This window comes from Terrapene carolina, unplaced genomic scaffold, assembly GCF_002925995.2.
Source record: "Terrapene carolina triunguis isolate 2854851 unplaced genomic scaffold, T_m_triunguis-2.0 Scaffold66, whole genome shotgun sequence".
NCBI classification, from domain to species: Eukaryota; Metazoa; Chordata; order Testudines; family Emydidae; genus Terrapene; species Terrapene triunguis.
The window spans coordinates 2,855,068-2,877,062 of NW_020664417.1; the positions used below are offsets into that span (position 1 = coordinate 2,855,068).

Consider the following 21,995-nt stretch of genomic DNA (forward strand, 5'->3'; position numbering starts at 1 on the left):
ACTACCTTTCCTTTTTTAATGTGTAATGTTACACTGAACTGTTAAATATTACCTTTGTTTCACCCCAAACATGGCTACATCTCAGGCGATAGATAAATTATGTCCATGTGCATCAGTTTAAAATCTTTCGAGATTAAAGGTGTTATATAAATTAAGATAATGGTCATTTATCACCAAAACCCAGAAACAATAATTACAATACAAATAAAATAAAAAAAACCAAAGAATCTCTAAATACAGAATCTCTAGATACAGATAATTATTTCTGTATTGGCCATTATCTGTACTATTCAACTCTAGGCTTCACCCCAGGACATTCTTTTTAATGTTAATTTTCTTCTTGTTTCCATTATCTTTCCATTCCTGAAGGATGTGGCAATTCATTTCCTTGAACTTCGTTAGCGCTTTAGGAAGACTAGAAACCAAGCTCAGTTATAATCAAAGAAGTAAGGTAAAAACAGTTCAGAGCAGGAAAGAATATTGAGCAGATATGTTGAGCCTAATTCTCTTCTCAGTTACATCGGTGCAACTCACAGAAGTTGAGTGTAAATGAGAATTTGGCCTATTGTGCATATATAATATGAATAGCCACAAAAATAAGTAAAATATAGTATTTATACAGTAGCTTAGTCATCTTGAAATATTTGGTTTTATTAAACATATTTTTCAATAACTGCTTTTAACCTACACTTCAGTTGTTAGCTGAGCTTAGTAAAGACAATTATGCTTTGGCATTACTGCCCCTTTTCTGAGGAATATTAGCTTCCTTATGAAGAAGTAGTAAAATTGTAGTATGCTTTACTTTTGTATATTTCAAGTATAGCAGAGTAAAAGTATACTACACAGACAAGTATTACCTAGTCAGGTAATACTCAGTTACACACACTTTGTGCAATCAGATATGGTAATCAGATAACTTGAAGAATAGTCAAAGGATTTTTCTTACTTGTAGCCAAGCTGTCGACAGACCACAGCTGCATCCTTATCAGACCATCCATCATCACAAATTGTGCCCCACTGGCCATTGATAAAAATCTCCACACGTCCTTCTTTCTTATTCTCACCATCCATCAGCCTGATGGGAGGACCTAGGAATAAGTTACACAATAGTAGAAACAAAAACTAGTATTTTAGGTCATTTCATCACATTCCAGGGTTAGGGGTCAACTGACGCTTATGTTCAACAAGATTTCTACTTTAATGATATCGTCTGTTAAAGTATTCATGTATTTTGTCATGGCAGGGAGCATGAAGCATTTTATACACATTACAACAAATCATGAAGCACCACTGTACTCCTTATGCTTTAAACTGTAGGGTTCATCGGTTTCTTCTATTACATATAAATATGTAGCACAGCTTATAACTTGACTGGAACTTACACAGCCCAGTTTTTTCCCCAACAGTAGAGAACAATCTGGTTGATTCTTGTGTTATGAGGCTACACCCACACGCTACCCATTTGAGCAGACCATATTCTTCATAGAAGACTTTTACAGGAGGATTTAGCTAAACCTCACCGATAAATACAATCACTCACACAAGCCACACACACACACACAGTATGCTCACACTACAGCCTAGCAACAAATGTACTAGCCCATGTTACTACGAATTTATTACTAATACAAAGTATTCTCCAGCATCTTGACTAGTATACTCTGGAGTACTAACATAATTAAAACTAATCTACATTTGTCCAACTAAATAAAGTATATTCTGTTATGGATTTTCCTTGGCTTTTTTTTTTTAATGTTTGTTCATTTACTCTCATTCAGAAAATTTGATAATGCAAAATCAGTCTCCCAGTCATTGATATGAATTAGTGAGATTTTTATAATTATGTTATCTTACCCAAAGGCCAATTGTATATATTATTATTCTAGCTAAGTACTTGGACTGCAAGTTTCAAAAAACTGTATCATAAAAAGCCCTAAGGGTATAATTCTCATTTACACTAATGCCCTTTTTCAACTCCTCTTGGGCAGTGCAAGAGCCTTAAAGTAGGCATAAATTCAATTTGAGGCCCCTTTACTTTGTGTAAATGAGAATCAGCTCCTAAATCTTTTGGTAAGTAGTACTTGATATATCTCTAATACTTTACATTAGAGTTCTTTCCAATAATTGGACAAGCTATTATTCCTTCTCACTCTCCCACAAATGGAAGACAACTTAGCTAGAAAGCCAGTGACAATTACTGCCTACCCAAGAGGAAGAGCAAATAATGGGCCAGATTTTGCTCTTAGTAAAACTAGTGTTAATTTGGCATTAGTCATTGGGCTGAATTCACCCAGAGTTATCTTATTAAAAGCGAAAAAGCTTTAAAACTGAATTATTTTTAATATTAAAATGTTTTTCACTTCAATTTTTGTTATTATTTACAGTTTACCATATATTTACTTTTTGCAATTAACTCAGGCTGTGCAATTACATTTATTGTTCAGTTTCTCTTAGTTTCTAGTCAGTTACCTTTTCTGGGTGTTATATACTAACAAACCTTTTTGTTGTTGTTATTGGTTCCTCACCACTCTATGGGAAACATTTGAATTCATAACGCAAACTTGTTAAGTGTAATAAAAAATGAATTACAAATTAACATCTGCAGAGCATTATTTTTTTTAACAAAAATGTGGTTTGTGTCTTAAACCAGTCGTCTGTCTCCCTTTCATGTTTATATTTAAAAATACTCTTTCTTATACTCTTCCTCCACTGAATTCCTCTTTAGAGGAAATATTTAATACTTTCTCAAGTGTTAGGAAACAAATAGTAACAATATAGCCTTTGTCTTCTGTCCAACCAGAAACATTACAGCAAATCTCAGTCTCATCTTTATTCTTCTGTTGTAATGAAGTGCTATTCTGGAAGAACATGATTTTAGTGTAAATTATACTCATATTACCCAGATAGGGAAAGAAGATTTTAGCAATAAAATATATGTATTTTATTGTTACCTCATCTTGTTATATTTTAGCAAATAAGTCTAGATGTGTGGAATTAATATGACTTTCAGGTGAACTGAGGGGGATAAGAGAATGTTACCCTATGGATACATTTAACTGAACTGAATCTTGTTCAGCTAGGATTATGTTGTATAGTCTCTCAAATGCAGCAGCGTAAATAGTTTGCATCTATGCAGACAGCCGCCATGATTTGAATGCCTGTTATATGGGGGATGAGAGGGTTTATTTCTAGCAAACATACTGTAGCGATCTCACCCATATGTAATCATTGGTTGTATGATACCACAATAATAATAATAATAATTAATAATAAATAATTTGTGGAGTTTGGGGAGCAGGAGGTTTTGAAGGGAAGAGAAGAAGGAAGAGAGAAGAAAAAGACTGAAGATGTGAAAAAATGTAGTAAAATACTGTATTATTGCAAGCTGGGATAGCACTTTAAAGCAGTAAATCCATGTTTTAGTTTCACAAGGCAAACTTTCAGGCTGGGATTTTCAAAGGAACCTCAAGGAGTTAGGCATCCAAATCCCTTTAAAATTCACTGGGAGCTGGAGAATAACTTCCTTAGGTTCCTTTGAAAATCCAAGACTCAACAACTACTACAATATACTTGGGTAAACTTTTAAAAATATGGGCAACGATTTTACAAAATATGTATCTAAAGATAAGCTCCTACATCCATATGTAGCCAACTAAATAAGTAACCTCGTTTTCAAAAGTATTGAGCAACCTGTAGCTCCCATGATAGTCAATGTGTGACATTTTTGATAGCCAGACTACTTATGGATTTCGGCACTTATCTTTAGGCACACATTTTTAAAAATCTTGGCCATAATAGTTTGTTTCTTCTCTTTAATGCAACTTAACAATATTTCACATCAGAAAACAACTTCTGTGTTTGTACAGTGCCTTGCATAATGGGGTCCTGGTCCATGACTGTGGCTCCTAGGCTCTACAGTAATACAAGTGACTAATAATGATAATAATACAGAAGTAATTCCATGTTTCTAATCATTTTCACTGTCTAGCTCTGAATGCCCTCTATTTCTCCACTCTCTCTTTTTTAGGGGTGTAAGAACCTAAGTCCATAGGGAGGTGTACTACTGATTTATCATTCTTTCAGTTCATTACAACTTGCAGAGTACTAAGTGAAAGTCAATATGCCATCAGGAGGGGCTCACTGGGACTAAAACCCCATCCAGACACAGATTTAGGTTTCATTGGCTCTGGATTCACTGCATTACAGATTAACATTGTTTCCTTATGCCCTGTATATTGATGTTCCCATATGCAACCTTAACAGCTCCATGTGGTCTTCAAGGGGAGAGCTTTCTCTCTCCCTTCACATACACATATGCCCACCTCTGACTGATTGAAAGCCTAACTACGTACAGGCAGCAGAATAAGTGGAGATTCAAATTTGTAGCATCTTTCAAGAGACTGCATTCTGCTTGAATCTGTACACAGAGGAATGCTGACATTCATTAGTTACAAAGAATGCCTTACCCAGTGAGAATCTATGGCTGTCATTATCTGGGTGACAGGTTATTCTGACATCCTCCTGATGGCTGCAGTCATGCTTTCCCCACTCTCTCTTTGAGCACTGAAGGATGGTTGATTCTTTTCCTGAGCAGCTGACATCATCCAACCAGATAGGCCTAGTACTCTCTTCTGAGAAGCTTTCTGATGCACTTTTTCCATACCTGTGTAACAAATATGTATGCATAATTTATGAGCAATACTGCACTGGGGATATATGATACTTCAGCACCAAAGAGGAAATGATTCTTTGTGAGAGGATAAAACCAACTGCTCTCAAGCACAAAGAGAATAGGCAAATTTAGCTCTGGCAAAAGAAAGTTCAGCTTCTGTTAAAGTCAATGGGAGCTATTTTATGCCTTTTCCAGGGTAAATCAGGGCTCAATGTCTTCTTAAAGAATGACTGTCACATTCAAACAAACTTGAAAAACATTACCCTTATGGCCCTCATTTATCAAAGCACTTAAACATTGATTTTGGGACTTAAGCATGTTCTTACAGTTAAGCATGTGCTCAAGTGCCTTGCTGAATTGAGGGCTCATTGACATTATATTCTGTATTCCCTTTTCTGTCATTGTTTATTATCAAGCTTTCTCTTTTCTAATTCCCTTTATCTCCTGCCTGATTTATTTGGAGATGCCACAATCCTGGAAGTACTATAGCAGAATTACTTTCTATTGTATCATGAATAATTGATTATGACTTCAGAGAGTGAATAAATGAAGCAAGAGAAAGGCAATGTACATAGTAAAAGAAATTCCATTTGCTCATAGTTATCTCTGTAACCAGACACAATGGGAAAGGTGATGCAGAGTAAATATATGACATTGGAATGGGAGTTTTGTAAAAGATGCACTTTAAAAAATAGTTTTCCAGAGCATGGCTGTTAATTTTTTTGAGCTAGATACAGAAATACCTATACCATAGGTAAGCCTCCTTTAATGGGAGTTCCATGGGCAAAAGATTGGCAGAATCAGACTTTTGGTTTAGCATGGTGAAGAAGCTTCTCTTTCCAGAATGTGTGTGTTTGGCCTCAGCCAACAAGTAGGATGATAGAAAGGAACTTGGTGCATGTCTAGGGACTGAAGTGAGACAAAGTTTCTGATCTTTCTGTTAAGAGGCCACAAATGTCTAAAAGAGACTGGAGGAAGTGGAGATGGAGTTTTATGGATTTCAGCTCAGTTCTTTGCACATAGCACATATTACATCTCTACCCCGATATAACGCTGTCCTCGGGAGCCAAAAAAATCTTACTGCGTTATAGGTGAAACTGCGTTATATCGAACTTGCTTTGATCTGCCAGAGCATGCAGCCCCGCCCCCCTGGAGTGCTGCTTTACCGCGTTATATCCGAATTCGTGTTATATCGGGTCACATTATATCAGGGTAGAGGTGTATTTCAAAAATTCAGAGGCCCAATTCTCCTCTTCCAGGGTAAAAGTGATTCTCACTGAGATTGAGAATGGGCATTTTTGGTATCCTGCAGAGAAGAATCAGGGTCTATGAGTGCAATGTGTCTCCATGAAACACATCCGTTGTAGGTGGCTGTTTATAACTTCAGTAGTATGAAGTTAAGGCTGAGCTATGAAGTTCTTTTAATCTCAAGGAGGAATTTTCCTCACAGCCCATCCTGAAAATAACCATTAAGAATTCTCCCAAAAGGCCTGACCAAAGCCCAGGGAAGGCAATAAGAGTCTTCCCCTTGATTTCTTCCTCTACTCATTTGATAGCATAAACCAGGGGTAGGCAACCTATGGCACGCGTGCCAAAGGCGGCACGTGAGCTGATTTTCAATGGTACTCACACTGCCTGGGTCCTGGCCACCAGTCCGGGGGGCTCTGAATTTTAATTTAATGTAAATGAAGCTTCTTAAACATTTTAAAAACCTTATTTATTTTACATATAACAATAGTTTAGTTATGTATTATAGACTTATAGAAAGAGACCTTCTAAAAACGTTAAAATGTATTATTGGCACGCAAAACCTTAAATCAGAGTGAATAAATGAAGACTCAGCACACCACTTCTGAAAGGTTGCCGACCCCTGGCATAAACAGATCAAACTGGCTCAGAGCAGCACTGTGTTAATGTTCTTCGAAATCTGAGAACAACCAGCTTCATAAATCATTTAGGAAATTACTTTTTGTTTTTTTGTTCAGTGTTCTGTTTCTTATTGCAGTGCGGTATACAAAGCTTTTCACAATACAAAACTGATGCTCATGCGAATATTAGGTAAAAAAGACAACACAGCACATTTCATAGTTTGCAGAGTATAGACAGTATTTTGCAAAGTTTTATCACCACTGCTAAACCAAGCGTTTAGTTGTCTCATATAAAAGGATCTTACTTAAATCCCAGCTGCCGACAAACCACCTGTGTATTCAGCTCAGTCCACCCGTCATCACAGACTGTGCCCCACTGCCCGCTGTAATGTACCTCCAGACGTCCTTCATGACTGCCTTTCCCACCTGCTAGTCTTATTGCACCATCTGTGGCATTAGCAAGTAAGAAAAAGCAAGAATCAGTTCTGCTTAAGATGCAATTACCTTGTCATTCCCCAGGAAAAGTAAAAACAAAATTTACGGTATTGGGTCAGACCAAAGGGGTACCATGTCTGGCAATAATGTTTGAACAGAAGGTGAAAAAAAAAATCATGTACCTGTCAGCTGTGCAGTGCTTTATATGTAGCAATTGTTCAAGTGCAATGGAAAAATTTTTAAATCATTGATCCTCCCAACCTTTACTCACATGACTAGTTTGCAGGACTGGGCTTTTACTGTGCAATGTCAACGTATACAGTTTATCTGTGGCTCTACACATTCCTTTGTATATTCTCTTTATTTCCAAATTAAGAGCCATATACCATGGCTGCCATTAAAAAGTCAACATTCACTTACTTCCACTACACAGCTGAGATACCACTTACAGAAAAATACTACAGTATCTCATATACCACAGGAGAATGACTGTTGATAAATGCTGACCTTTTGATGGTGACCAAACAACAGCCCTCACTCCACATCGAAATATCTATTGTTGGTGCACAAAATGAGAGCAGCATATGGCTGTAAATTTATATGAGCCAAATTATGCTCCTGATTTGCATGTATGGATGACCCACAGTACATGGATCTTGCACCTTCTGCATAGAAGGGAGATTGGTTACTCAACTGGTTTCTGAGATGTAAAGGCATCTTGCTGAATAGCAAGACCGTCTGTAGTTGCAAGGTTCACACATGCTTACAGCTGGTCCTGCAGGACAGGGCTGGCAGATTTTACTACTGCCTGTTGCTTGGCTTCAGTGCAACCAACAATTCTAAAACATATCACTCTTCCAAATCTCTCAATCCTGGGTCTGTAATTAATCATCAGTATGCTAATTGCTCAGTAGACTACCTGTAAGAGGTGTGCAGGAAACTCCTGCATCTTCTTTGTGGCCACAGTTGTGTTCTCGCCAGGAGCTCTTTGGACACTGTTCTATGGACAGCTCGTTCCCTGTACAACGTACTTCGTCCAGCAGCACTGGGCCTGAGCCTTCTCCAAAGTAAGCCTGGCTCCATGCCTTGGCTACTCCCCTGTCCAAACATAATAAGGAAAGACTCAAGAATCACAAGCCATCCGAAAGAGTCTTTAACTTGGTGGTAGTGGCTGAAATGTTGGATACCCTCTGATCAGCGTAATTAACAGCAGCAAATTTTCAAGTAGCAAGTTAGGATTCACAAAAACAGTTATCTGGCTGGTCCCTGGCATTACTTTTTTTAATCTCACAATTAATCGAAATTAATTTTTTTAATCTCTTGACAGCCCTATTACACACATATAATAACAACAATAATGCTATGTACTTCTATAGTGACTTTCACCTGATCTCGGAGCACATTAATTAAACCTAACTCCTCACCCTCCATAAAAACAAACCTGACATGAAGTAGGTAAGCTTAATTATCCACATATTACAGATGGGGAAACTGTGGCACAGAAGGTCTTGACAAGCTTATACAGCAAATCAGTGACAGAACTGAGAATGCAGTTTTCCTACCTCTAGTCCTGTACTACTTTCACTACCAGAATTTATCTCCTTTTTCTATATAATGCTTCTTCAATACAAAAAACCTACAGGAATTCAAAATGTGCTCTTATATTAAGCATCATAAAAGACATTCTGTACTTTAACACTCAGTGATCTCAGGACTTTTCCATCTCTAATTGCCAGTATCCTATGCATCCATATATTAATGATCTTAATAGTTTGGTTTTTCTCTATACAGTGGTACCTCTGTCTACACTTCCTTTCTCATTTTAATGAGCAGTGATTTTCCGATATTCTATTATTAGGGGAGTGGGTGGATCTGTGGATAGTTCAGAGAAACTGCTGGCTTTGGGGTTTAAGTACCTAAAGGATTAGTTTAAATTAAAATAAATAGTTGTGTAACAATTTTTATTATTTATTTATTTGTGTACGGGGAAGTGTGCTGCTACTTAACTAATTTGCCTTGAGGGAGTAAGCCATTGTCAGTCATATATTCTTAACTAACAACCACCATCTTTTTGGAAGCAGGGAAGGTTGTGTGTGTTCTTAACTTGGGCAGGCCTTGAAGATTTTGATCTTAGATTTAATCATTACAACCCCTAAATATCTTTAAAACAAATATTCAGATGCTTTACTGTGACTTTTCAGTCTTTATGCACTTAAAATTCAGACAGTCTGACAAGGTAAGAGGTTTCCTTTTCCTTGATTTATCAATTTTAATTAATTATGGAATCACAGAAATAGAGGACTGGAAATAACCTTGAGAGGTCACATAGTCCGTTACCCTCCCCTTCGCCCCCCCCCCCCGCACATTGAGGTAAGGGAGACAGGGGTGTGGGTGGGGGTGTTTGTATGCGTGCACATGCGTTCAAATCCATTTAATGCTTTGCTCATCCACCCTCTCGTATGTATCACTGAGTGCACTGCAAGCAAAGACAATGGGCATATCTAGACTAGGAAAAATGGTCATGCTTTAAAATGTGTTGGTAACTAATTAGCACCATTTTAAACATAACTTTGCACCTTATATAGAGAGGGCAGATAATGTTTCAAAACATGAAAACACTTGTTTATGGTCAGCTTGTTAGCTGAGGGGCCAAGGCTTCTGGGAGTTGCTCTTCTTGTCCTCTCTCCTGGGTGAATACCTCCACTGATTCAGCTTCCCCTGTGGGCACAGAGGGCAGCAGGGTGTGGGGGGTCAGGGTCTTAACATTCAATGGAGTTGCACCAAGGAATAATTTGACTGAGTAGGATAAGGTAGGGGGTAACAGTTTCACAAGTGCCTAGGTGACTTAAGATCTTAAAGTTGCATTTTCAAAAGTGAAAGTCATTGGGATTTAGGCTCCTAAGTAACTTTTAAAAATGGGCCTTAAATTTCTAGGTCACTTAGACCCAGAATTTTTAAAGGTATGTGGTCCTAACTGATTTAGGAGTTTACGTTTCATTTTCAAAAATGATTTAGGCACTTATAAACCTAAATTCCACTGACTGTCAATGGGATTTTGGCTCCTAAGTGCCTAAGTCTCTTTCGAAAATGAAAATTAATCTAAATCAGTTATGCATTTCAACACTGACCACAGCAATACCAACATACTTTTAAAAATCTGGCCCTTAGGCCACGTCTACACTACCCATTGGATCGGCGGGTAGTAATCGATCTATCGGGGATAGATTTATCACGTCTCATCTAGATGCGATAAATCGATCCCCGAATCGACGCCCGTACTCCACCTCGGCAGGAGGAGTAAGCGGAGTCGACGGGGGAGCCGCGCCGGTCAACTTGCCGCCGTGAGGACGGACAGGTAAGTCAAACTAAGATACTTCGACTTCAGCTACGCGAATAGCGTAGCTGAAGTTGCGTATCTTAGATCGATCCCCCCCCCCCCAGTGTAGACCAGCCCTTAGACATTTTGGCATATGTTACCCACATCCATCACAGTAGCTTTAAATGAGAATTTTATTGCACTCTAATGTTATCTAGTGTTTAAAATGTAGCTTTTTAGTACCAGAGCTACAGTAGAAAGAAAGAAAACGTCTGCAACAAAATGTTACATGATACTTTGTGTATTTCCAAGAGTATATACATAAAGAGTGGGTTTTTTTTAAAAAAAAGGTAGCATGCTGCCATCACCTTGGCATCATTCTAAGTCTCAACAGCTATTGTTATGGTTTGTTTTATTTTAACATTGCAATCACATCATTTTTTGGCATCTTACAACCCTAAGAACTTGTCTATGTGCAAAAGTTGTACCACTTTAACTATACTGGTAGAGTTAAAGTGACACAACCCAGCAGTATGGATACTGTTATAAAAGTGTTTATACCATTATAGTTATTCCCATCTGGGAAGGGAAATAAACTAAACTGGATAAGGCATCCTTATGCAATTATCACTATCCACATCTGGGGTTGTACGGATAAAAAAAAAATCTGATAAAAAAAATCACACACTGAAATACAGTAGTTATGCTGATACAAAAACAGTATGTGGGCCAGGCCTTCAATACCCAGAACTCAGATAGCCTGATCTCTACATAGAGTAAGGATATTTAATCCCATTCACCTGCATGCATAAGGATGGCTTAGAGTAAGAATGGATTGGGGGGATCTAACAAATCCACTTTATTTTAATAATCTGATACTAAATACTTTGCTAAAAATGTTCTTGTATCCAAGTATTACATGACACAGCATATCATTTGTAAAATAAAAATAAAAGCTACATTTATTTGTATACCAATCTTTCAGTCCATACTGCAGCAAAACTTTTATCCATACTAAATTATTATACAGCTTTATGCCTCTTCCTCCCAACAACATCCTCTGAGGGGTGCTCAGAACTTTTGAAAGTTGGGATACTTATTTAGGCACCCACTCTTTAAAATCTAGGCCTTCCCCACCTAGTTTCTTGCAAGTGCTGCAACATCTTGGATTTGTGCCTTTTTTTCAGCATCCCTTGTTTCAACATTTTTCCACCTTCATTTCTTTTCCCCCACCCTCGGTGTTGAGGGATCTCCCTTATCTTTCCCCATTCTGTTGATAACCTTTTAATATCCCATCCTAAAGCCCATGCATCATAATGATCCTCCCTCTGACTGAAAGTTGGATGGAATTTCTTCTAAGTACTACTTCTCTTAATTTGAATGGAGAAGTGAGTATTGGACCTCCCTAGAAAAGCATCCCAGGGCAGCCATTTTAGGAACCATTGAGATCTGGTCCTCCAGCAACTAGAAGGACTAGGAATGAGGAACAGCCAATCAAGGCCCAACAGGCCATAATAAAAGGAGCTGTTTGCTGCAAGCAAAGCAGCTCCTGGTGGCAATTGTGGAGTGAGTGTTCTTTAGTCTATATCCAAAGGAACCAGGCTGGGCTAAGGCCCTTTGTTGCCACAATTGGTGGCAGGAGTTCAGTAGCAACAATGCTGATTCAATTCTAGAGAAGGGATTAAGCCCCAGAAGGGTAAGAAACCATTTTATTTATAATTGGCTTGGAAGGGCAAGGATCTTCTTCCGATTGAGTTGTTGTACCCTGGTTGGGGTTTGAAATGTGTGACCCAGCTAGAGGGCTCAGCCACAGAAGATCTGCTGAGGTAGGCTGACAGCCTGCAGGGGTGCTGAAGATAGTAGCAACACCATGCTTGGATACTGGGGGGTGCTTTCAGAGGCAACTATAACCCACCAAGTGTGCGTCTCATTTTGTGAGAGATGCTTTAGTTAGACATTATTGTCCTTGCACACTTCACCACATGCATTAGGAACTTTGAGTTCTAACAACAGATATCTTGCTCTAATATCTTGCCCTGGGAAGTGGTACTCAAACCAAGTTTGGAAAATACTAATTTAACATGTACCTAACATGTTTACTATTTGCAAAGGTCTGGGAAAATGAATAACCTATCTCAGAGGGGTGAGGTGAGGATTAAAGTAAAGTCCCCTTGTCACAGAAGGGGCAGAGAGCTCAATGGCCTACCCAAAGTCACAGAAAGAGTCAGTGTCATAGTCCAGGTTAAAGAACTCAGGAATTTCTGGCTCCTAAGCAACAACTCAGAGCTCTTGACCACACTTCCCTAAGCTAGTACTTCTCTCTTTTATGCCTCTCTTGGGAAAGGCACTCATTTGAACCTGTGCTGTGTGTTATCACAGAAGATGCCACTGTTACATAGCACAATTGCCAACTCTCATGACTTTACTGCAAGTCTAATGGTATCTTGTGTTTTTCCTTAAAGCTCCAGCTCACAGAATCATGTAAATAATGAGAATCTCTGCTCTTTTCTTTTTTTAATGAATTCTCTAGCCCTCTAGGTTCTGGGAAAACTTGAAAACATTAAGCCTTTAGGCTTCAAAATTGGAAGGCAAATAAAGACAACCACATCTATTATTCTTAAAAATCTCATGATTGTAGGACCTGACTCATGACTTTTCAATGCTTGTATTAGGTAGAGAAGTAGCCAGTTCAACCAGACCTGTTCTGTTTGTTATACTTCATAAAGTGCTGTTTTATTAAGTGATACAAATTTGGGTTAGATACTATATATTATGAATCTGTAGTATGTTATATTGCAGGGGTCGGCAACCGTTGGCACACGGCTCGCCAGGGTAAGCACCCTGGCGGGCCGGGCTGGTTTGTTTACCTGCTGCATCCGCAGGTTCGGCCGATTGCGGCTCCCACTGGCCGCGGTTCACCGACCCAGGCCAATGGGGGTGGCGGGAAGTGGCGCGGGCCGAGGGATCTGCTGGCTGCCGCTTCCCGCCGCCCCCCGCCACCCCCATTGGCCTGGAGCGGCGAACCGCGGCCAGTGGGAGCCGCGATTGGCCGAACCTGCAGACGCAGCAGGTAAACAAACTGGCCTGGCCTGCCAGGGTGCTTACCCTGGTGAGCCGCATGCCAGAGGTTGCCGACCCCTGTTATATTGTGTGCTGTAAAGTGCAAAAATACACTAAGACCAATTTTTCAAGGTGAGGTGGCTAATCCATATTTAAACCATTAAATAACAGTTGCCCAATCTTCAAAGATGCTGAGTGCCTTTACTTCCCATTGATTTTGAGGGGCTTTGTGGATGCTCAGCACTTCTTGATATCAGGCTACATTTATATACATGGCTAAATATGGACTTAAGAACCTACTTTTAGGGCATTCGCTTTTGAAAATCTTGGTCTCTATATATTACTTTTTCATGAAATATATTACTTGTGCTCCCTGCATATTGGCAGACTGCTGGTGTAAAAGTACTATTTTGTACAACGGTAAGACTGGTCTACTGGTAGACTTTTAGAGGGCATTATTTTAACACAACCGAAAGCTCACTACAGCATAAGCACATCTTCTTCCAGAGTCCAAATACAATGCTTTACTAGTAGTAAAGCTGTCATGGGTTCTCCTTGAAAACTCAGACATTTGTAAACATCAATCTCTGAGCTAACTATAACCCCTATGCCACTATTTAGTGTATATCCAGTAAGGTGTGAATCTTTGGTACGACTCTTATTAGTATTAGAGAGCATCTTCCAGAGACAGTATTTCCAAGAATAATGTTAGCATGGCAGGGTGGGGACAGTGGTGTGATACATTACAGAATCATGTATTAAGATTGTATGCATGGGAACCAGTCAGTATAGAAAATTACATATATTTAATAAGGTAGGAAACTCTGCAATTCCATTATCAAGAATCAAAAAATAGTTTCCTTGCTTTGGAAATACGTTCACAAAATGACAGGGTAAGAAAATTAGATTGGTGCTTAATTCCCCTCCTGCCACCTTTGCAATTTTAACATGATATAAAATCTCATCTCTTGCCTTTCCCAGAAGCCTTGTTAACATCTTGCTTTCATCTCCCAGGCAACTTCACCAATATTAAAAGGTCTTCAACCTTTCTTTTAAAAAATTAAATTAGGAGTTAAATTGTAGATGGTATTTCAGTTTTAATGAACTGTCCTTGCTTTGCAATTATAAAAGGTAGGCAAGATATAGAGGCCAGAAGGAGAGCAGCCCCAGACTCTCACAGGTCCTAACTGCTGGGCTGGGATAACTGTGATAAATTATCTGACTTCAGTTTATGGAGTAACATTTGCATAGCATGCTAACCACACATAATAAAAAAGCCTCTTCCAGTATCTCCTGCTTCTTGTAGGTCTCATTACACAGCAGACGGAGACTACGGCATGCAAAAGAGAGAAATTTACCATCTGCTAAGAGGCCTGCAGAAATCAGGGAGATAATGTTTCAACTCCTGACCGTGAAAACAAAGTATATTATACTCTAATGAGACTCTAGATTTCCAGTGCATCAGAGACCACAAATCCCACTGAAATAACAAATTGGTGTTTATCAAAAAGTATATGGGGAAACCAAATAATGAAATAAATGAGCAGTAGTTTCTGCTTATCACCAGAAGATTAATCCTCTGAAGTTTTATATTTTAGTAATGCTAAAGCAAAGCTGAAAGAGCATGGGACACTATTGCTGAGAGGGTTTATTTTACACTTTGTAGCACATTTCCATTTGGATTAACTGTAGGCAAATGTGGATGTTTGCCCTATTTTGTAACTGCTGTGCCTGCCTCTGTTGGTAAAATTTCAGCCCGGGGATAAAGAGCACACCTGTCAAGACATCTTGCTTCTTTGGGTACATCTACGCTATATCTGGGAGCGTGCTTCCCAGTTTGGGTAAACAGTCAACATGCTAGCTCTTCTCAAAATAGCAATGCAGCTCAGGCTAGCTGCCTGAATACGTACTCAGGGATCCAGGCAGGTTTGGTCTCAGGCAGCTAGTCTGAGCTGCTGCCCATGCTCTCCTTGGCCTACCCTGCTATTTTTAGTGCATTAGCTTGAGCAGAGCTAGCATGAGTCTGTCTCCCCAAGCTGGGGGAACACTCCCCTACATGTAGCCTTTGAGATCATGTACAACTGTAGACTTTTTTTTCAAAAAGTCTAAGCACCATCCAAACACACGTGCTCCTATTAATCCACTTTTACTCAGAAAACAAAAGGAAATCAGGTCCATCCCAGAAATAAAATCTATAGAAATTAACCAAAAGCAAACATGTTCTAATGTAATCCTGCCAGGCACAATAGTGATACTGCAAGTAGCCCTTTCCAGTGACACTATATTAAATGCAATTCACTAGCTTTTGATAATAGCCCAGTAACATTTGAGCATCATAGAAAAGCTCATGAGGAAATGAATAATTCTGTATTCAGAGCACAATTTGAATGGTATGCTCTAAATCAGGCCTGGGGCCACAAACTGAATGAGCAGGATACAAAGAAATATTGAATAGCTACCCATTCAACGAGCACCATCCATTCTGTCCACTGAATCAGATAGGGGTCCTGTGGGAAAAAATAGTGTGATGGGAGTAATTAAAGACTGTATCCTAATCCACATGCACAATTAGGTTAAATCAAGGTTACACAGGCAACCTAAATTCTGATATTTTCTAACTTTTGAGTGCTTCACTTTGCCACCTTAATGTTCTTTAATGTAGCTTTAGTATGTAATTTCCTAGGTTTTAAAAAAAATTCAGGTTTTTTAAAGTGTGGAACTTATTGATTCTCATATGAGTGATCAGCAGGGTTAGACCTCTTAGATCCACCACCCAGACTTCTGCCACTTGAGCTAAGTAATTGATAGCAGTAGTAGGTTGTCATTCTCTATGTGGGCCAGCCACTAGAGGGAGATGAGACACATATTTTACTTACAGGTTTCACAGGTATTTGCTGACAGGAGACTTAGAAATCCTGGGTTCTATTCCAGGTTTCTGAAGCCACTGTATTCTAGTGACCATTGACCTATGCCTCTGGCCCCTGCAGTCTGTGTTCCAGTCCTAGTCTCCCTCCAGCACAGCTCTCCTCAGCTCCTCATTCTAGCCTGTCTCATCACCATTCCCCCATAGTTCCACATCCCAGTCTTTCCCCACCCTTCTGTTTTGTCCCAGTCCTTCACCACCATCCCTCCAGCTTCTTATCTCAATCCCTCCACCCTGTTTTCCCCCAGGTTGAGCTCCTCATCCCTTTGCATTCCAATCAGGTAGCTTTCTCCCTCTCTCCCTCACTGCTTGGGGATCAGCAGGGAGAAGACAGTCTCACTGCTCTCAGTTCATGTGCCCGGTGCCACAGTCATCTCTGACTGCCAGAAAGAACAACTGCAGAAAAAGTACTGCTCACCCTCTACATCCCTGGGATGGATCATTCTCAATGCAGACAGCATCTTCGGAGAATTTAGCTGCCAGATGTTAATAAGTCTCTAGCGAACATGTGCAAACTGACACATTCCAGAGGCTCATAACGTGGCCAAATTTGGGCAGATTTTCACAGGGATAGCAAAAGGCAGGGCAGCACCCATGCCAAAATTAAAGTTCCTGCTCCAAAGTAAAGAGGTGCTAGGCCTTTAAATAAATGGTTGTACAATTTTTTTTAACAAGAGCGAAACATTTTTTCTTAACCTCATGACTGGAAATGACTGAATGGTTTTTGATCAAATTTTCTGAAAAAAATCTTTACCCCGAAATAGTCCCCCATCATGGAAAACTTCATCTGAAACTGCTAAAGTTTGGTTAAGTTATAAGCAACTGAAAACAGGGTATTATGATGGAAAGTGTCAGGCCTCTTTAACTACAGGCATGGATAAATGTGCCATCTATAATTTTGGTGGCTTCACAGTGTAAGTGCAATTTTTAAATGTTCTCCTTTTGAAAGCATTGTGTATTGTTTCTTAGCTTTCCTTCTTTGTTAGGAGTAAAATGTATTTAGAAAAACTAACCCAAGGCCAAGCTGCCTACAGACAACTTCAGCATCTGCATCATCCCACTGGTCATCACAGACAGTCCCCCATTGGCCAGTGTGGTAGACTTCCACTCTTCCTTCATGAGCATTGCTCCCACCAGCCAGACGGATTGGAATAAAGGCTACAGTTAAACACAAAACAGAGGAAAAAGTCATTTATTTCCCAAAATGATACTCAAAGCTATACACAAATGGAGAGCACTCAGCTTCACTTGGCTTTGGTCAAGTATTATGCAACTTCTTAACTAGATGAAAATCCTGAAACTGAACAGGTTAGAGAAGCCTAAGTGCTTGCAGAATTTTAGGGCTATAGGGACAAATGCTGCTCTCAGTGAAGAGGGCGGGGTGGTGGAACTGCACCAATGTATGTGAAGGCAGCATTTACTCCACAGAGTCTCGATCACATAGGGTGAAATCCTGGCTCCCCTAAGTCAATGGCAAACCACCCACTGATATGCAGTGGGGCCATGATTTCACCCAGAATATCTTCTGGCACTGATCCCAGTCTGTACCATAGTCAGTCAATGAAAAGTCACTCTATCTGGATTATTTTAACTGAGGAGGGTTTTCCCCTTAACCTCTATCTGCAGTGAGTCTTCCTTGTTGCTCAAATTGGGGGCACAAGGTTCCCTCCAGCTGTGACTCCTGCACAGTTTTCCTTTCAACAGCTACATATCTGAGCATGAAACTACAGTGATGGAAATGATACAAAGTTATATAATGCACTTGAACTATTTTGATGTAACTTTTTAAAAGATTATATCAGTATCAAATGTCTGGATGATTAAAGTGTGACTCAGTTCAGTTTACACTCTCCAGCAAATTAACTTTACCCTGTTATCTTTCCGTTCATTTGCCTGCTGAAAATGAGCATTTTGGAATTTCTGAAGACCCCCTCTGAACATTTCACCAGCCATGAAAGCTGATGATTTTTCTGATGAAGCTTTCATAGAAAGGCTAGTGGTGGCAAGAATCTGCAAAAACACAAGCAACTTCAAATAACTTTACCTAATTAACTTCAATTAACTTCAACCCTAGACTATGAACTATAAATCAATCTTCTTCTAGCACTCTTAAAACAGACAAAGTTATTTTATTCCACTATGCCTAAATGAGCCCTCTAAGCAAAACAAAGAGGCTTTCTGTTGAAATTTCAACTTCCTTTGAATGGAAGGGGAAACTTGGTGAACTAGGTAGTGTGACTTTCAAAATCCGTATTTTTAATTTCTTCATGTATTATCAACCTCATAAAATTGAAAGCTTACTTGCCCTGGAAATAGTATGTAGGAAACTTCACTCTCAATTGCACTAGCTTTAAACTTCACAACAAAGGATTCAATCCAGCACTGACATCAATGGAGTTATAGCTGCATCAGGAATGCAGAATAAGGACCAAAGTGTGAATATTTGCCAAAAACAGTGCGATTGTAAACACACTCTAATGACTTTTCAAAATCTGTTCATGCATACATAAAACATCAGTATTTTAATGCACCTCCATAGTATGTGGGGGGGAGGGGAGGATGGCAGAATCTACAAAACAAACTGTAGCTACTTGTATAGTCTTTCTTTTCTGTTTTGTGCAAATAATAAGGGTCAAAAGTTTGAATTCTGATTGACCTATTTGTGCTAGCAATTCTTTGCTAATGCATTCACTGTCTCTTGGACACTCATGTACCTGATTTGCAGGTATAGTCAAGTACTTAAATATTCAAGAATCTGAAATTATATCCACAGTTATTTGAGGCCACACTTATGCAGGTAAAAAAAAAAAAAGGAAAGCCTAATGAAAGCAAGGCTGAAAACTTGACCCTAAGTGCGGCTGAACACAATTGCTTAAATGCCAAATATAACCTACCTCTTATGGAAATTATTTATCCTCAAATATATAACTGTTCACTTAACTTGGTGGAGTTAGGGCTAAGGGAAAAGATTTAAATTGTTTAAGTAATACATCTATTTTTAAAATATTTTTTTTAAATAAGAGGCACATGCTACCTACAGATCCCAAACATATTCACTCTGATAGCAAAAATGAAGAACTCTGTTTGTGTAGAATGTACACAAGGAGTTAAATCTCGATCCCATTGGACTCAATGGCAAAATTCCCATTTGGCCTTCAGTAGAACATCATTTCCCTTACTTCAGTGGTCCAGTTTGTTTCTGAAATTAACTGGAATACTGCCCCCATTTCCTGTACAACTGTGAAGGTAAGTATGACCAAAACAACTTGATCACTTACTCTTTGAACATTTTAAATATCAAAATATCCGTCATAGGAACTCGGGCAAAAATGTGTCCATCCCTGCATGGGCCATAAGGTAGAGATGGGGAAGAGAGGGTACAAGGCCTTACACTTTCTTGTAACCCTGTGCAGGGGCCATCTACAATCACAGCTCTACTCTAGTGCCAGTGGTGTTAATTCCTCAATGAGGGTAAGGTGAGAATGGAATCATGGCCCCCCAACACCCATCACAGAGCCCAGGGGAGCTGCTGCATGTGGAAGCAGAAAGCACACTGCACCCTTTCCAAGAGTGACAAAACTCACTCCAGCATCTGCAACTGCCCTAGACCCCCTGCCCCTCTGCTTTGGAGAAATTCTGGCTAGTTCAAACAGAATTCCCTCTGGGATCCTCACTGCTGCACAACCTACCCTTCCTCACAGCCTGTGTTTTAAAGCAACAATTAGCTATTTGCTGCTCTCAGAATGTGGAAGGACTTTTAAAAAGTGAATGATACTATGCTACATTTTATTTTACATCTTTTCTTGGAAGAGGAAATTAAACTAGGATTGTTTTTTAATGTAATCATGTACATTATGACTGTTCAAATAAGGCAAAAAGTTCATAAAAAATTATATACTTTTACCATGGGAAAAGCTACACATGACAGCAGCTGCCATTTTTTGAGGACATGTTCCGCCCTGCCAGATGTCTTTTTCACACAGCAGTATATTTTCTTCATCACCATGGCAACGTACATCACTCCAATAAACAGGGATAAGGCCCAGTCCAGAAAATGGTGTATACTTTGCTGTACCTCTTTTGCTGTAGAAGGAAAGATCAGCACTGGATATTAGGAAATCTTTGTTTGAGATGTTCTCTCACAAATGCATGGGAGGCCAAATCCTGGGGTGCAGGAAAAGGATTTTGCTCAGCAAGAAAAAGTTGCAGGGCAGAATCCTTGTCTGCAGTCAGTCAGGATGTTCATGCATTTGGGCCCTCACCACTAATACAGGATATGAAGAGGAACACCAAATGTAGCCTGTTTTTCCCCATTCCAGTATAAGATGGTTTGGTATAGTGGAGCCACACTGCACATGAACCAGTTGGGTCTGCATAACCTCTGACCCAATCACATTCCCCTTTCCTGTATGCTGAGTGGCAGAGACCAATCACAGAGATCTCTTCCACAGGCCACAAAAGGGCAGCTTCCCTACATGAGACCTTCAGTGCTCTTGTTCCACTATACAGCTAACACAGTTTTTAAGGGTACGTCTACACTGCAGCTGGGAACAACCCTCCCAGCCTGGGTAGACAGATTTGCACTAGCTCGGCTTGAGCTAATATTCTAAAACTAGCAGGGTGGACATTGAGGCTTGGGGTAGCCACCTGAGTTCAGCTCGCTCCCAGATGCAGTGTAGACATACCTAAAGCCACTTTTGTCCTTTATGTGCCTCCACAGGGTACCCAGGATTTGTCCCATAATTAAATGAATTTTGCAAACAAGAAAAAAGCAGACAGTGTAAGGCCAAATGTATAGAGGTGCTGAAGAATACCCACAATTTTACCTCATCATCTGGCCCAAAGTTTGTGCCATGACAGCATAAGCATGCGTTGTTGTCCACTCTTATTTGCATGGATTCTTATTTTTAGTCATTCTTGTTTAAATGGTTCTGTCATTTACATCATCACTAAACTTTCCTTACTGAGAAGGATCCTATACAACCAAAATACTCAAAGTGCTGAAGGTAGGAACAAGTTAAAATGAAAACAGGATAAAGAAATATTGCATGTAGGCAGCTGAAACCATAAGCAAAATCACAGCCTCCAGATGGGCTGAACTTTTATCTCCTCTAATCTGCATATTTTTATAAGTTGGCTTGGTGTATGCAGATTAACATTAGACATTCCAAAACAGCTTAGATTCAGTTCTGACTGGCACTCTTAAGAGTGGAATAATCACCAGAAATGTCAGAGTGCAAATATTGCACACTAACACCCAGAGCCTGTAGCAAACAAGATGACATTTGATTTACAGCTGAAACAATGTCAGAAAGGCAATAAAGCCACCATATTTTGTGAGTTACTATGAAACTGTAAACTGAATGGGATATTGAGATGATTCAAGTAATTGGATTGGCTAATGCACAAGGTATTGATTCTTTAGAAGCCTAAATTGCATTATCCTTGAAAAAAATCCATATACTTATGATCATTTCTCACCCCCCTCACCCATTTTCATCTTATAATAATTACACCATCTATATAGGCACTTCTTAGAGATAAATGACTGGCTAGAGTTAATGGAGCACAGTTCAATACTTCCTAGCTGGTAATTATCCCCAGAAAATATCCTGAAAGTTATTATTTAATTAATCAAACCACTAGGGAATATTCATAGCAACCTACTGAGTATGATATGATAGTCACACCTGCCTGTCAGATCCCGTAATTTAGACAGGC

General features: G+C 39.4%; 1 protein-coding gene across 2 annotated transcripts in view; it reads right to left on the reverse strand.

Annotated features, from left to right (window-relative positions):
- The window catches only part of PRSS12 (serine protease 12), a 66,713-nt gene that overhangs the window by 32,657 nt on the left and 12,061 nt on the right, over positions 1-21,995 (reverse strand). For both annotated transcript variants that reach the window (XM_024213154.3, XM_024213146.3), the window contains exons 3-8: positions 20,179-20,357; positions 17,288-17,432; positions 7,895-8,073; positions 6,846-6,987; positions 4,467-4,663; positions 947-1,088 (exon numbers count right to left, since the gene is read on the reverse strand). In XM_024213154.3, the coding sequence (XP_024068922.2) occupies positions 947-1,088; positions 4,467-4,663; positions 6,846-6,987; positions 7,895-8,073; positions 17,288-17,432; positions 20,179-20,357 (984 nt within the window). The remainder of the gene's footprint in view (positions 1-946; positions 1,089-4,466; positions 4,664-6,845; positions 6,988-7,894; positions 8,074-17,287; positions 17,433-20,178; positions 20,358-21,995) is intronic.